Here is a 16,995-nt window from a genome sequence, read left to right on the forward strand (position 1 = left end):
CACAATACTGAAAAGTTGGCATGGGATCAAGGGGGACAACTAGGTCCTCTTGTGGCTCCTGGGCAAAGTCCTGGGGGGGGGGGGGGGTCTAGGGGGCAACACCCCAAACCCTAAAAGGTAACACAGTAATTTTGACACTATATTTCTCCACAAAAATTTAATTGAACAATCCAAAATTCTGATTATTTAATATGCTACATACATCCATTCGATCATTGATACAAAAACCTCTCCTTGTAAATTTTGAGAAGAAAAAAGTGCTTCCTATATCTCAACATAATTTTTCCATTATTATTCTGTAAATGTGAAATCTTAGAAGCTGAACATAAAATTCTGTGTATAAAAAAAATACTTTTTGCTATCTAATATATAGTTCTTTTCAGGGGTAAAACTAATTTTAATTAGGCAATAATTATGTATTGATATTGCTTAGCTAATCTATTTTCATGCCAAAAATACACCATCCATTTGATGGGAGTATAATAATAATAATAATAATAATGCTTTATTTATAGAGGGTGACTCATTAGACAAGGACTATTCTCCCTTGAGGCCCTCTTAAGGAGAGTATAACAATGCACATTATATGAAGATGGCAATAATTACTGTTTATTTTAACATGTTTAGTATTAAAATACTAAATTCCATTGTCTGTTAGAAACACATACATGCTCATGATATCTTTTCTTAAATACTCTAATATTTTCAGCAGATTTTACATGTAGTGGAAGCTTATTCCACAGAACTGTACCAGAGTATTGAAAACTCTTTTTAAATTGCTCTGTTCTTGGTTTTGGTATTAGAATGTTTCCATGTGATATTGATCTCAACTGGTATTGTGCTGAAAAAGGCCTGAATAAGTCTTGAAGAAACTCTGGTGCAGTTCCATGTAGATATTTATATAAAAGAACTGCCTTGTGAAAATCTATCCTGTCATATATTGTGAACCATTTGAGTTCTGTAAATAATGCTTTTGAGGGATGATCAACAGATGCATCTAAAATTACACGTGCTGCTCGTTTCTGAAGTTTATAAATCCTGTCAAGCTCAGATTTGGCACAGTTTCCCCATACATTAGAACAATAATCCATTGTTGGAAGAATATATGACTTGTAGTATAGATTGCGAGTTTCCATAGGTAAATATTTCTTGATTCTGCTGAGAAGGGCAATTTTGGATGACAGTGTATCATTATCTGGGTATATCGTTACCCAGAGTGGAGAAAAGTCAGTAGGACCTTTTGCACACCACTCTGCTGCAAGGTCATGTGCAGAAAGTAGATACATTCATGTGTCATCTCTTTCACAGATAATAATTATGCAAGACATCAGAGTGAGGTGGGAGGAGGGTATTCGGCAATAACAACAGGTAAGTATTGCATAATTAAAATTAGTTTCACCCCTACCACAAAACTATATTTTAATAGCAGTAATTATTTATCCTGTCATTATTGCTTTGTCAGTAAGGTGGGTAGGCTAATGTCAAATTGATCAAAAATAGAGAAATTAAATGTACTCAGCATAGAGGGAGAGGTTTATCTATAGAAGGTTTGTGTCCCTCTAAATAACATGCAGTGCCAGACAAAAAATGCCTGCACTCTGTTGTGCTAATGAGCAGAGGTAGAAGGATACAAAGGTAGTATGGGAGTGACAAAAGGCTGCCTTCATGACATCCTCCAGGGAGGAATGATTAAAGCAGGCCCATGAGGTGGCAATGGCTCACACCTCATGGGCTTTAAGTTTCATAAAGAAGAGGTTTCAGTTGGTGAGGAACTTGTAGGCTTTTGATTGTCATGACAATCCACTGGGATATAGTGGCAGGCAAAATGTCTATAGAGCCCTTAATGGAGAGATAGAGATGATTCATATCCTTTCTTTTTGCTTTGGAGGCATTACGACAGAAGAAGAGAACACGCATGGGGCACAAGAGTCTATCTTGATCATGCCTTGTGCAGATTTTACTGAGAACTACGGGTAAGGCACTACCAAAGGTAACTGATTTCTTGCAAGAAAACCCAGTTGGCAGAGAAGGAAGATGGAATTACAATTCCTATTAAACCAGAGGCAGCCAGAGTCAATGGACAAGATATGAATCTGGCATATTGTCTCACAGAGGCAAGAGCAAGAAAGAACACGTTTTGAGTGTGAGATCCAGAAAGGAAGCTTCACTCAATGGTTCTCAAGCTGCTTTGGTTAATGACCAAAGAACAAAAGAAAGATTCCATCTAAGCATGAAGTTCAAAATACTTTATAGGATTGGCAAGACATGGATCTGTACCAATGTCTGTGCCCTGAGAGAATTTAAGTATGCTGGAGATGGCAGATCAATAGCTTTTGATACTAGATACTGAACTTCTTTTGGTCTCAAAGAGGAACAATAGAAAATCAGCTATGGAAGTTACAAAAAGGAAGACAGAATCAACATGTTTCCTATTGCCCCAATCACAGAAGATTCTCCACCTGGCATCATAGACTCTGGATTTAGAAGCTCTCCTGGCTTGAATGATGCAACTGGCAACTCTGCCAAAAAACTTGTTCTAGCAGAGATATCATTTGAGTCATGAGGGTGGAGAATGTGTGGGCTGTTGTGGAGAAGGGATCCTTGATGTTGTCACAGGAGTTCCCGCCTGTATGGTAGAGACCTGGGTCAACTGATGAAGAGGTCTAGGATAGGGCAATGATTCAATGAGAATGATCCAACCAATCTCTGAGGCTGCCCAGATTAAAAGGTTTCCAGACTTCCACACAAAGAGAAGGGGTATGTGTGCCTCCTTGATGTCATACTTAAGCTACAGCAGACAAGTTGTCTAAGGAGATCATGACACATTGGCCACTTATTATGTCGATGTACCATTGCAATGCTAGAAATACTGCTTTAATTCCTAGGTTGTTTATGTGGAGGAACAATTTGGCTCAAGTCCAGAAAGCATGAAGAATTACACCCTCCAGCTCTAAATGAGCTCCCCAGCCCAAATCATACGCATCGGTAAACAGATAGGAATAGGGATCAGGTGCATGTATGGGAACCCCCACCAGGAATCTGTCTTGATTCACTCACCAAAAATAAATGGTGGCAAAAATTTGGTTATACAGGAATCAGGGGTAATAGAGAATGTCGGTGAAGTTTCCACCTTGCAAGGAGGAGGATGCAAATGGATGTCCTAAAGTTACAAAAAATATAGATATTCATAACACTTCATGTCATAAAAAAAGAACAATTTATATAAAAGGTTTCCTCATATATTAGTCAAACATATGATCAACAAAAAAAACACATTTACATAGGGAGATGTCTTACAAGCAACACACATTTCTTACAAATTAAAGCAATACTGAACTTCCATAGACATGAATATCAGGTTGTCTTTTCCCTTGATGTGACTAATGTTGATGTATTCTTGCAACATCAAACTCCATCTAAACAATATCTGATTTTTATTTTCATTTTGTTGATAAAAATAAGGAGGATCTGATCAATGAATATTATAATTGACAAAGATGCTGAAAAAATATACATCTCAAATTGCTGTAATGCCATATTTAAAGCCAATCAATCCTACTAAGTAGTGGAATAATTTCTCTGGTGCTTATTTATCTTTTTAGAGAAATGCATACTGGATGATCCACACCAGTTTCATCTTCTTGAATTAATACACCACCAAACTTGCATCAACAGACATTTTAATTATGGCCCTTAATTTAACAAGCACATCCTGACATATGTGAGACCAATAAGGCTATTTAAGGGACACAGTTCACTTTTCTGTTGTCAGTGCACATATGTAAAGTATTATCTGGTTTCAGCAGATGAATACATGGTGGACTCCAGTTACTTTTTCCTGGTTCAATAAAATCGATCTCCAACAAATATTCAACTTCCTTTTCAAATATTCCTTCTTGTAAGGATTCATCTTGTTGTTTCACAACTTCAACATCATGGTAGATTTTATTTCTTCAGGTTGGAACACCTGGAAACAAGTGCTTATATTCACATACCTGTATAAGCTGCTTTAATTCATTCTTTTCTTGTGGCTGTAGATGTACAAGTTTTTGGTCCAGATTCTCTAATAGTGCAGAATTTCAAAGACTGGTTAAACAAAAATTACTCCACTACAATCTGATTATACACCATCATTTAAATCTTTAGTGTGTGGGACAGATAGAACTAAATTAACTGAATGATTAACAAAACTTTCTTTATCAACATACATCTTTAACATGCTTATATGGCAGAGATGTTTCTGTCTCTGCATCCCAGGAGGGTTGATGTTATAATTTAAGTCACTTACTTTCATTACAACTATACAGGGACTATAATACCTAGCCTGTTGAGGATTGTGAGTTATGGGCAGAGAGCCAGAACCTGTGAGGTATGTGCAGAGAGCTGTAACTTTATCACCCGGCTGAAAATTTCTTTCCTTTGTACTTTTGTCATACCTTAATTTCATTTTTTAATCGGGCAGAGTGAAGATTGTGTTTTGCATTTCACAAGCCTTTGACAGCTTATATTTAAAAATCAGAGATATAATCAAGATAATTAATCTCTGAATCCTCTTTTGAAGAAGTACAGTACATCCAAAAACCAAGTAAAAAGGTCTAAAACCCAAAGATTCTTAAACTGATTCCCTTACAGCAAACAAATGCAAATGAACACCCTTGTCACACTCTTTTCTGGATTCAAAACAATATGACTGAATAATATTCATTAAAATCTGATGAAATCATTCCAATGCCCCTTTACTTTCAAGGAGATAGGCAGAGGACTTGCATTATTGAATACTAATTAATACATAACTTGTTGGAAAATTACAATCATAAAATTCTATCTTTGATAAAATGTACAGATTTGAGAAGGCCAAAAAAGGCCACAAAAAACACACTTTATTAAAGCCTTTACTATGGTTTTAGCTTAATATTGCATCAAGGAATTGCTTCTGGAAATCTTGTTGATGCATGCATTATGGTCAACAAGTACTTATTATCTGATCTGGTCTTAGGTAAAGGACAGAAATGATCTATCATTCTCTAAATAGTTTGTCAAGTGGTGGAATGGTTTGCAAATGAATCTTAGGTACTGTCTGATTAGTTTTTCCCACTAGCTGACATGTGTACTAGTTGACATGTGTGACAAGATCTATAGTATTTGGAGACATCACTTTTAATTTTTGGCCAATAAATATGATTCAAAATCTTGTGATAAGTCTTATCGACTCCTAAATTACCAACCAAGGGAGTTTCATGGGCTAGACTAAGAGTTTCCTGTCTATACAACTTAGGAACAATTTGATAGCTCATTGACCACTTGTCACCAGCAGGTACTTCACTGTGATCAAAGCCATTTGATTGATCAAAAGCAAGAGCAAATGTGACCTTGTCAAAAGAATGACCAATAAATGTGTCAGCTAATGGAATAATTTCCTCATCAGAATCATTGTTAAGCACTTTCTTTGCCATAGCTCTAGTAACTGCACAAGCAGTTTATAAATCAGGGAATTCAATCACAATAGTATCAACCTTTTGACCCAAACAAGGCTTCTCAGTTACAAGTGGATTAACCTCAACCATATCTCCAGCTAATTTATTGCCTAGCAATAAATGAACACCCTCAATTGGCAAACAAAAAACACAGCTCCAACTGTCACAGGCCCTGAAACTAAGTCTGATGATAGACTAACACAATTGAGAGGAAAATAAGCAAAATTGCACTATACTCCCTGAAAAAGAACACTTTTACTAAAAGAAGTTTTCTCAAACAAACACAAACAACCTGATCATAAAAGGACCCTGAGAAGCTCCTGTGTCCCTTAATATTTTAATCGGGATATGGTTGGCTGAATCAACATTAAGTGATTTAGAACTTTTCGACATCAATGGTTCATAATTCTCTATAATAAAATCAGACTGGGGCTTGTTTGCCCCAACAAATGTATAAATATTTATGAGGAACTTACAGTATTATGAATTAAATACAAAATCATTCCCAAAAAAATGTTCTACAAATACGATCATAAATTTAAAAAAAAGCCATGTGTCTGTATTAATCTTTAAAACTAAAAATTATACTATAATCAAAATCTTGGGCACAAATGATCATTGTGAAGCACTGAAAGATTGGTTTTATGGGGCCCACAAACATCATATTTGGAAAATACACTTTAGCAACTACATTGATAGAATTGGAAATTCTACACAAATTTTAATTCTTTTTAATGGGACTCCTTTACATCTTATATATGGCCCCTGTTGAGTTCTTAAGAAAAACCTGATTGCTATCAACCATGCAAAAAAACCCATCTATTTCAAATATCAGATTATTAAAAAACTGTTGGTCACCCATGAACGGTGAAAGGCATTTAGGATCAGATCTAATTACATGCATGACTGTATGTGCATAGGTGTGTGAGACAGAGGGAGTGAAAAAGATAACTAGTGTGATCATCATTACTCAGCCTGCCTCCATACAACTTTTAGTAGTCTTTAAATAGTCATAGTAAGCATTAATTATCATGCAGAAAATAAATTCAGACTAAAGTTATCTTGACAAAGATATGTAGGTCCCTGTGAGATGGCACAAAAAGACATAAAAGTGATAAAGAGGATTAATTTTTTCTATGACATCAAAGTATATGTACTAAAAGAATTTGATAAAAAGAAGAGATTAATGTTGTTTTTCTTTTCCTCAAAACCAATGTTCTTAAAATTTGCTTCAAAAGCTCTCATCATTCCCCACCCCATTTTCACAAGCCAAGGTTCCAGTATGTTAACCCTATCTACTCCTTGTTGGATTGAGCAGATATTTTAGTGCTTTTTCGTAGTGACATCTGTTGGTTCTCATTAGCTGCCTGAACCTTAGTAAGCAATGCCAACTAACTGATTATGGATAACAGCAGTGCATTGTACGTAGGCCAAAAACAGTTGACTTCAGAAAGATACTTTGTAAGTTTAACATCAAAAGTATAACTCCATATCAGAGAGAAGCCATTACAGGTGTATCTGAATGGCTGTGTCATTCATAGTACACGGTGTTAGATGTATTTTCAGCTGATCGGAGATGCAGCTGTAGAGCTGATTGGAGTCGACGTGGTACCAGCTGTAGAGCTAACCACATAAGTTGGTCATAGCAGCTGTAATGCTGAACCATAGCAGCCACAGAGCTGAGTGAACAGTGTTGCTGCTTGAGTAGTTGACTGATTAGTGGGTGCTGATTGCTTGATTGACCAAGGAATTGAATGGTGGTCAGTGACTACCTGGAATACTGACTGCTTGATTGACCAGTGTGACTGGTAGCCAAGTGTGCTGCTTACGCAGTGTGTAACTCCATACATGTAATCTTTTAGTCATGGGCTAATTTTGGGTTTGTAATACGCAGTGTTTTGGAGACTGTAAAGATATTTGGTATGATATTTGTCCCTTTGTTTTCATCATTTTACTATTTGAGTAAAATACCCCATTTGTCAGTATCTGAGTGAATTCATTTTTACTATTTAAGTAAAACACATCATTCTTTGCATTGTGTGAAATTACTGAGAATCATTCACCTTTGTCCTTGTACTGTGTAAGGTCATTTACTTATATTTTCATTTGTTGCATTATCAGGTTTGTGTGGAGTATATTAAATTTGTCCAACCTTTGAATCTAATACACGCACGTATTAATCATACAGTGTGACCCTGCTATAACACGGTAGTTGGGAGCCATAAAACTCGACCGCGTTATATACCAAACCGTGTTATATGCAACCAAGTCAGTTAGCTGAAGAAAATGTACCCCCCCCCAAAAAAAATAATTGTGTGGGGAGTGGGTGGGGTAATAAATGCGGGTGATAAAAAACGTGCTTCGTCAGCACAGTTACCATCTTAAACTGATGCATATTAAATGAGAAATACACCTGTAGTGAAAACAGAGAAGACATAATATAATAGTTTACTTTATCTAGAGAACCATGAATTGGTACATATACGTAAATCCTGTTTATATATAAAAGTCTAATGTATAGCATGACTAGAGTATCAAAACCATGTACTCACCTGTGAACCTCATCATATGCATTGAATTCACAATACAAGTGATTACACTGAAAATATGCACACACACAGCTTTAAAATATTCATTAATTTTGTAACAGGTCATATTGGTCTGAATTCAATGGAAAAACATAACACAATCACGTAACGAATGCCGAAACACATTTACTTTAAAGTACGTTCCAAGTTGGTAAAAGTTAGTTTGCGTTTTAAGCCGCCATTTGTAATGTTTATAAGCATACACCTTTTCCCTACTAAAAGGAAACATTCACAGCACAGTTAACATGTTCCAATCACGTTGGAAATGCGAAAATCCATCAGATACCATCACTTTTATTTAAGTCTGGTTGTTGTTGTTGTGGGGTTTAATGCCATTTTTCAGCACACGATAGGCTATACATGGCGGCCAGTATTAATGGTGCAGGAAGAACTCGGGAAAACCCAAGAAAGAACCACCGACCCACAAGAAGCTACTGGCAAGCTTTCTTACATGCCCACATTGGCTGAATCTTAAGACTCGAACTGCCGCAGACAGAGGTGAGATGGAAGTGATCCGTAACGAAGAGCGCTTTAGACCACTCGGCCACTCGGGGCCCCTTTAAGTTTGGTACTGACTTCCTTTGAAGAAAAGTTCTTTGCTGTTGTTGAAAGACTGTAGTCGGCTTTCTTTGATGAAGGGTGCATGCGCTATTGAAGTCACCACTAAAGGATAGCTTTGGAGAACCAAATGAATTCTTATTTCTTATTGTGGAGGCAACATCAAATAATTGTATTGCATGATTGAGACGTATTTTTTCCATTTGCTGAGTACGTTTTCATAACAGTCAGTGCTTCAAAGGTAATCTGTTTCCTTTGAAATTTCAGCAAACTATTTTATCTGGGTACATTTTTAAAAAGGAATTGGCGGTTGTTTAGACTATTCTAGTTATTGTCCCTCTATGCCTACTGAATAAACCAAAAAGTATGATGTATTTTTTTTCTTCCATTTGTGGTAGCAGCGTGATGCTGCCTTCCATGCATGCGTCTGAAAATTAACAAAGGGTCAATGGACAATAGAGACGCAGGTGTTCTGATGACAGGGATTACTACAGAAAAAGAGTTTTCTGAAGGATTTAATTCTGAGTGAAAAGAAGAGGAATTTTACTTACCATCCACATACAAATGTCAGTCTGTAAATATATTAATTACTAGCGAGCAGCTGAAAATCTGATGAAAGATAGATTACGAGACAATGCCTCGTCCGGTTGATCTCAAAAAAGCGGATATTTCACAACATACAGAACTCATGCTAGATGTCAAGATAAGCAGATTATGATATAACAATGCACTGTTTAAATGGTTTGTCAGTATGGATAAAGAATTTGTTTATGTAACAATAGATACATTTCAGTGCATTTTATATCCAGTTTGCGGCTTCCTTTCATGGGGCCTCTGAATTTCTGCACTCCAAACCAATGGTTGTATAAAAAAATTTAAACAGCCAACAATGTTGCCAATAAATAAAAAAAGCCACATGGTATGTTTTGCAGCCAATAAGGAAAAACAATCCAAGTTTGCGACATTGGCGAAGACCTACGTGATTCCAGAATAACTGTTTATGTTTTTTTCTCTCCTTACTTTTAAGAAGAAAAAAAATACTTTTTCGTGTACGAGAAAAATACATATAAAATTTCAGGAGCCAAGCCACAATTGTCTTGTATTATTCATACACGATCTCTTCCCCAAAATGATAAGCAACTTTTTGTTTTTTTTGTACTTTTTAAGAATATTTTTTCTTGTGCACAAGAAAAATACATGTACATGAAATTTAGGGAGCCAAGCCACGACCGCATTATATCCGAATTTGCGTTATAATGGAGCGCGCTATAGCAGGGTCACACTAATCTTTTTCTCATTCACATCATTCATCGTTAAACACTGTATTTGTATCACCATCATAAGTGTTCTAAATCCGAAATCCAACCTGGTTATCTTGTTACACAATCATCTATTAAAACAGTTTTTGAGAACAGGTTTAAACTTACATTTCTTAGTTTATTGCTCCAAAATGAATATTTTATTTTTCATCAGGTTTAAGAAACATGGTGTCCGGAAATAATTTGTACTATTGAAAATTATTTTAAAATGTTCTAATATGGTGTCTGGAAATTAGAAGGATCAGATATTTAGGCTAATAACAGTAACTAATACAATCTATTGAATAAATCAAAATGTACAAAATTCATATTAATTTATATTAATCATGTATTGAACAAGGGGTACTTATATACTGTAGACAACCTTCTGCTTGAGTTCTATTTCAGTCTGGTTTTTCCATTTCCTGATTTTGTCTGCCTCCTGGTGCAGCTTTGCATGAAGAGAGATAAGCCTTTCTCCATTACTATTGCTGTCTAGGTTCTGCATGCTGGATGACTGCAAAGCATCTAAATCTGAAGATAAAATGACCATGTGAACCATTAAAAACTAATTTTTATATTTCAAAAAATTAATATTTACAAATTGTGATTTTTTGTGAGATAGCCAGTCCTTCACACTTGAGAACACATTCATTTAGGGTTTACTAGCAAACACTACAGCAACTTAAATTAAATAGCTTACATTTCAACATCAACTACCCACATTGTACTCACCCAGGGTATATCTTAGAACTGAACATTTAATGTGGGAGAGGGTCTAAATATATCGATGGAATTTTGAAAAGAAAGATAGGGCTGGAAAATATAAGTCATGATTTTCATTCATTATGCAGATTTTGTGGCACAGTATTTTTAAGATTAGTATGACTTACACAAACTGTGTGCTATAGAACAGACCTTGCCCACTCCCCCATTAAATACTGACCCAGGGAATGAAAATGCATAATCCAACAAATCAATAACTCATCTTCCCTCTATGACTGCACATATAGTTGAATTTGTAAATATTCTAAAATTTCCATGTAAATTTTTATTTTGTGCACACATTAATTCATGTAACTGCAAAAAAAATATTTCTTTTCGAAGTACAAATAAAAATAAATACAAACAATATATTGAACTCCAAACTAAAAAAAATAGTCATTAGACCTGAAAAAGATCAAAATGATCTAAAATACTCAACTACTTAGCATATTAATGTAAAAAATAAACTGGTACAACTGTGGTTTGATTCTGAGTAATAATAAATCATGAATGATAATTAGTAACCAAGATACCTCTGTGTAGTGCAGATAGGTACTTTCTTCATTTGACCAATCAGAAGACATGTGATTATGATGGCCAAGTTTCATGCAACTTATATTCTTACATCAAAATTAACTTAAGAGTTTTTTTTATTAGTTTGTTTATGTGTGAGAGATAGATAAACCAATAGCATTGTGTCAGTGACTGTAAGATCATGCGCGCTCTGAGCAAATACATGTCAATTTGTATGGTTTACCCATAATTTGTACGTTTTTTTTCCTTTTTTGTCAGTGTATGGCCATACAACCATTTTGTACGTTTTTTAGTACAAAACTTTTATTCTTAAAAATTATTATGAGTAAACTGCGGCGACTCACCATCACTGTAACTAATGATTGCACCTTATTTAGTTCCATCCGATAAATTAATATTACTTTGACTTATAATGTGTTTCTCTCCATTGAATCAGTAATTATAAAATCAAGTTCAGCATCATCTAAAATTAATCTTGTACAATGCCGTTTATGATCATATGATTCTCCTTGCATAAATTTACCAATTATTTATCTGCCAAGATCTTTTGTGATTTTATTCTCAAAATCAGTTATATCAGGACTTTCATCAGGGGACTATTTCTCTAGCTGTGGTAGCCAAACCTGTTTCTGCGGATGATATGATATAATTGCTTCAATGACAACCAACGACATTAATAATTTTACATCAAGCATATATCATAATAAAACTATTGGAATGCTTTCTGAACCAAAGAGCAACAATTAGATGAAGGTTTTTCGGTGCAAATTCGAATGACTCGATGCATGCAAATCCAGTCAGGTCAAAATCTGGTAAAGATCCATTTATAGCAGCTTTGGTCATCTCATGTGTTGGATGTCCAAATCTCTTAAATTATACAGAACACTCTCCCATCATTCCAAGGAAACTTCTGGGATAACATGCAACAATATCAACCGAGATAATATCCCTGCAACTGTATCTGGAATTCCACAATCCATCGTGTCCGTATTCCATACAAATGCATTGTATTTCTGCAAGAAATTCCAAACGTGTTGATTTCCATGAATTTTCCTTCTGAGCAAAATGAGCAGCATATGACAGAACGCTAAATCAATTACTCAGTAATTGTTCAGTTTCATCATGGGTATATTTCAACACAAGATTTGTCATTTTTCTGTGGAGAGATTCTGTACAATAAATATCTCCATTAGGCTGTACAAATGGATCATAGTTTCCATCATCAGAACTTTGAAACACACACACAGATACAGGATCACTTTTACTGATATTTTTGATAAAACCAAACATATCACCATTAGGGGCCATCCATTTAGTATGTACACATGGAGTGGGAGAAGGTTTAACCCAAATGTATACGCTTGCATATGAGGGGGTCTACTGATAAGGTAAGTACACAAAGGAAATGGGGGTGGGGGTGAAACCACAATAATAATTTGTCTAATACATAACCTGTTTGACTGGGTTAACTCAACATTTGAATTTTAGCAGACGCTTTTTGTAGTTACACAGCTTATTTCCTTCATGCAGCTAGACATTCAATGTCAATGGACTATCTGTTTTATTAAACACGTTAATATTATCAATCCTTGCTTGTTTCTGCGTGGATTAAATATAGGCCATTCTACAGAATTCGGGGAGGGGGGTCAAGCATATGTACACAGGTGGGAGTGTGTAAAAAAGTACACATGTGCACGAGGGGGAGGGTCATGCTTGACCATATTTTTGTGTACGTACTAAATGGATGGCCCCTTATAGAACTTAACGGTTCGATTTCGTGGAAATATTGTTATAGCCGAAGTCCCTGCATGCGCATAATGATCAATAATATTTATTGGAGCTCCTCTATTTTATTTATATTTCAATTCATACAAGATCTCTCAGGTTATTGCTTTTGCCCACTCATTTATTTTTGTACATCTTAGATCTGTTAAACTGTTTCCACATTTGGCAATTGTGAAATATTCTGTAATTCGCTAGGCTACTTAATTTATTTTCGAAAATTTCATTGGCTTGAGATTATGAATGCTATGTTATTATTCAGTGGATATATTGCATAAATAACTGCAGTCACAGGATATGCCCATTCATTATATGGTTTATCAATACCAGCCAACATATCTGGTTTGGAATTTTTAATCAACATAATATTTCCAGTGTGAAGACGGATAGAGTCACATTTGTCATGGATAATCCAAGTATCATCTAGCTCCGCATTGAATTTTACTCTGAAAAAATATCTCTAATTGTCAAGATAATTAATAATCATTGCCGCTCATTAGTTGTTCATTGTAGCATCAACAAGACCTGTCAGTGTCGCATGCATAAATCTTAATGTTGACCACACATGAGCTGCACCATCATCGCGAAAATCTTTCTTGGTGATATGCATATTTTTAATCAGAGTTTTATTCATCAGATCAACCAGAACTCGCCTCAGCAAGTCAGGGTTCTTCTGTCAAGATCAAATCTAATTTTAGAAGGTTCATTTGTTGATAATCTCTCAAACTCTTCCATATTATAATTTAGACAAATATATATTTAAACTGAAATATAATTATACATAAAATGATTCAAACAAAGAATCAGTGTAAATAGCTAATGATAGGTTCTACAACTCCCTATAACAAAGCTTACATAATCAAATTATGTGGATTTCACCTACAAAGCATACAAAGAGGGAGTCAAGGACCAAAACCATGTTTGAAGTGTGGTGTGGGGGTCAGAAGATAAATGCAGTTGTGTGTGCAATAGGGTGGTAAAAGATAAAGAGAGCTGAAAGGACATTATGATCTTTTTTTAAATTGCGCCAGCAACGACAAGGTCATCAAAAAAGCTTAAGACTATCTCACCAGATTTTCAGAATAATATTTAGACAAATAGTATTATTATACAATTTGGAGAAAAATGAATTTGTAAAATATCCCATCAACAAGAATTATGAAGCATCGCATGATGGTATAATCATGAACTGTCAAACAAAAAAAAAGTAGGTTTTCTCACTAATACTGGTTATCTCAGATTTATTATGGGGGAAGAAACATTATTTCTGTCATAAATTTGTATACGAGTGTTTTCACGGATTACTCAAAAATGGTCTTGTGATTGATCATATTAATTCAGGTTAATAAAATTCTTTGTGTAATTTACAAGTTATTACACAAAGTTAAAATTGAACATTTGGTGAAACTAGTATACAAAAAATAATTGCATGGAGGGATATTAAATCTGGGAGCATGGAGACTGGTGAAGAAATAATATTACAATCAACAAATACAGCTAGCAAATATTTTGATATTTTCATACACTCGGTTCAATGCATCGTGTTGCAAATAATATAACCAGATCAGTATTTTTAAAGAAATACAAACAAAGGTTCTTAATTAAGAGTGTAACTCAACTGTAAGACAGAGAACTTCAACGTCAATCACTTTGTGATTCGACTAAGTCAAGGGAGTTAGATAAAGGTAGAGCATGTATCTTATAGTTTTACTTACTGATGAATGTTTTGGGGTTTTTCTTTTGGTTTTTAAGAAACATTATCCTTATTTTTCGGAATCTGTCAGATTTCTTGCTTCCTCTAGATTTTGTTAGCAATACTAATTAAGAAAAAAAGAAAAATACACACAGCAAATAAACCATACCCACTGCGTGCACTTCTTTTGGATTTCTAAGTATTGGCTAGTGTACATAGCGTGGGACCTGTGTTATTATTGGGGTTCACTCCAAGCTCAAATTTCAAAAGAAATAAAGTACACCCTCCCACCATGTCACTACATGGTGGTTACTCTTTTGCACTCTGCAGTTATGATTATGGGGTAGGGCGTGCAGAAATCTGTTGAATGTGGAGAAGGCCCTGTATATGTATTGTACCATCATTAGAATTAAGTTATAGAATAAGTTAGTGTTGTACCGTCCTTAGAATATAAGGCAGCGCTCTACAGTTTCACATTTTGCATAGGGTTAGAATTTTAACAAAAAAGAATTTCCCCAGCTTTCCTCACTGATTATATTGGCTATTTAAAAATGACATTGTGTCTTTTGGCATAGTTCAAAGAACCCTTAATCTCCTTTATTTTGGTGTATGATTGATGGGTGTAATCTGGGTTATAGAGTATACAGCTTGGCCTTATTCCAGATGTGCACCTTGCTCATTTTCACTTCCTGAACTTTAGAGGTAAACTGTATAAGAAAGAGCTGATAACTTTTTGTACATTTTACATATTTGGTAATTCATTCATTCCACTTTCAGAAGCTGGTATTGTCCAGTCTGGCAAAATTCAATTTCCCTATTTTAATAGCAGCTAAGGATAGTGTACTTTATACAAATTCAGGCTGAGTTTTGAAGCACAAAGAAGCAGTCATTTTAGTTAGCAGAGTGCACAGTTCATGTACAGTTTCCAAAAGTATAATATCCAAAGAAATGTCAGCCACATTACATTAAAGTAGCACAGAGGTATGCCAACATTCTCTCCACTGTGCATATTTTAAATGCAACCATCTTCACCTTACAATATCACTCTCTCAAAAATACACTATGACTGGTGAGTGACACCTTAAGTTAGATAAAATTGTATGTTGTGCTGTCCATAGAATTAAGTTAGATAAGATTGTATGTTGTGCTGTCCATAGAATTAAGATTATACATGTATCCTCTGAACCTAGAATGTCCTTTGCGAATCTGGGGGTTGTGCGATTATCTATACTGTCAATATGCTACTATATGTACTGTGCTATCCTTAGAGCTAAGATTTTCTATACTGTAAATAATTTGTATTGCCCTCTAAACTTTGCTAGAATATTGTTTGATATTCTAGGAGTACACATGGTTGTGCTGTCCTTAGAGCTAAGATTTTATATATATATATATATATATATATATATATATATATATATATATATATATATATATATATATATATATCTATGTACCATCTGAACTTGCTAGAATACACTGGTCAACAGTGAAATCATTACTGACTTGAAAAGGCCCTAATCTGTAGTATTTTGGTGTGCCGAACACGAATATAACCGTGAAAAATTTGTATTGGCTCTCGTTTTGAAGATATTCATATACCTCATTTTCTATGTTTCACTGTGTAAATTTCTCCAGTAGGACTGCAGCAACATCCGGAATAATGATGTAACATTGCATAATACCATCATGCTCACATCATCCACAGTTGATTGCATCATTTTCTGATGCAATGCAATACTAATGCCATGTGGCTGCTGAAGTAAGTTGACGTCAGCAGTGTACTATACATGTGTAGGCCTATTATACTAATGCCAGGCGGCTGCTGAAGCTGACGTAAGCAGTGTACTATATAAAGCCCAATCAGATAGGTTCAGCATTTAAAATATTTTAGACGTTGTGCGAGACAGTTCAAGCTACTGTTACATAAAACTTATTATTTTATCCATTTACGTACAATAAAGAACAGTAATGCCTCGAGAGTGTGTTAATACCGCGGACAATTTTTGCTATATTTGTGGGGAAGTGACATTTGCCAACCAGAAGAAAAGTATCAATTCTCAAGTGAAGAAGGCATATCATCTTTACTTCGGATGCAAGGTTGGTGACCAAGACAAGCCTTGGGCTCCGCATATATGCTGTGCTACATGTACAACACAGCTTTCACAGTGGTTGAATTGCAAAAGGTCATCAATGCCGTTTGCAGTCCCAATGGTGTGGAGAGAGCCAAGCAACCACCTAAATGACTGTTACTTCTGCTTGGTTCCTCCTCTTTCCGGCGGAATAACGAAGCGAAAGAAGTC

The 16,995-nt window shown here is 35.2% G+C and overlaps 1 protein-coding gene across 1 annotated transcript in view; it reads right to left on the reverse strand.

Annotated features, from left to right (window-relative positions):
- The window catches only part of LOC149796474 (uncharacterized), a 294,892-nt gene that overhangs the window by 248,468 nt on the left and 29,429 nt on the right, over positions 1 to 16,995 (reverse strand). The window contains exon 4 of the mRNA XM_089961179.1: positions 10,304 to 10,452. Within this exon, the coding sequence (XP_089817305.1) occupies positions 10,304 to 10,452 (149 nt within the window). The remainder of the gene's footprint in view (positions 1 to 10,303; positions 10,453 to 16,995) is intronic.

This window comes from Sinohyriopsis cumingii, chromosome 6 (genome assembly GCF_028554795.1).
Source record: "Sinohyriopsis cumingii isolate HCF-2022 chromosome 6, ASM2855479v2, whole genome shotgun sequence".
Lineage (NCBI taxonomy): Eukaryota > Metazoa > Mollusca > Bivalvia > Unionida > Unionidae > Sinohyriopsis > Sinohyriopsis cumingii.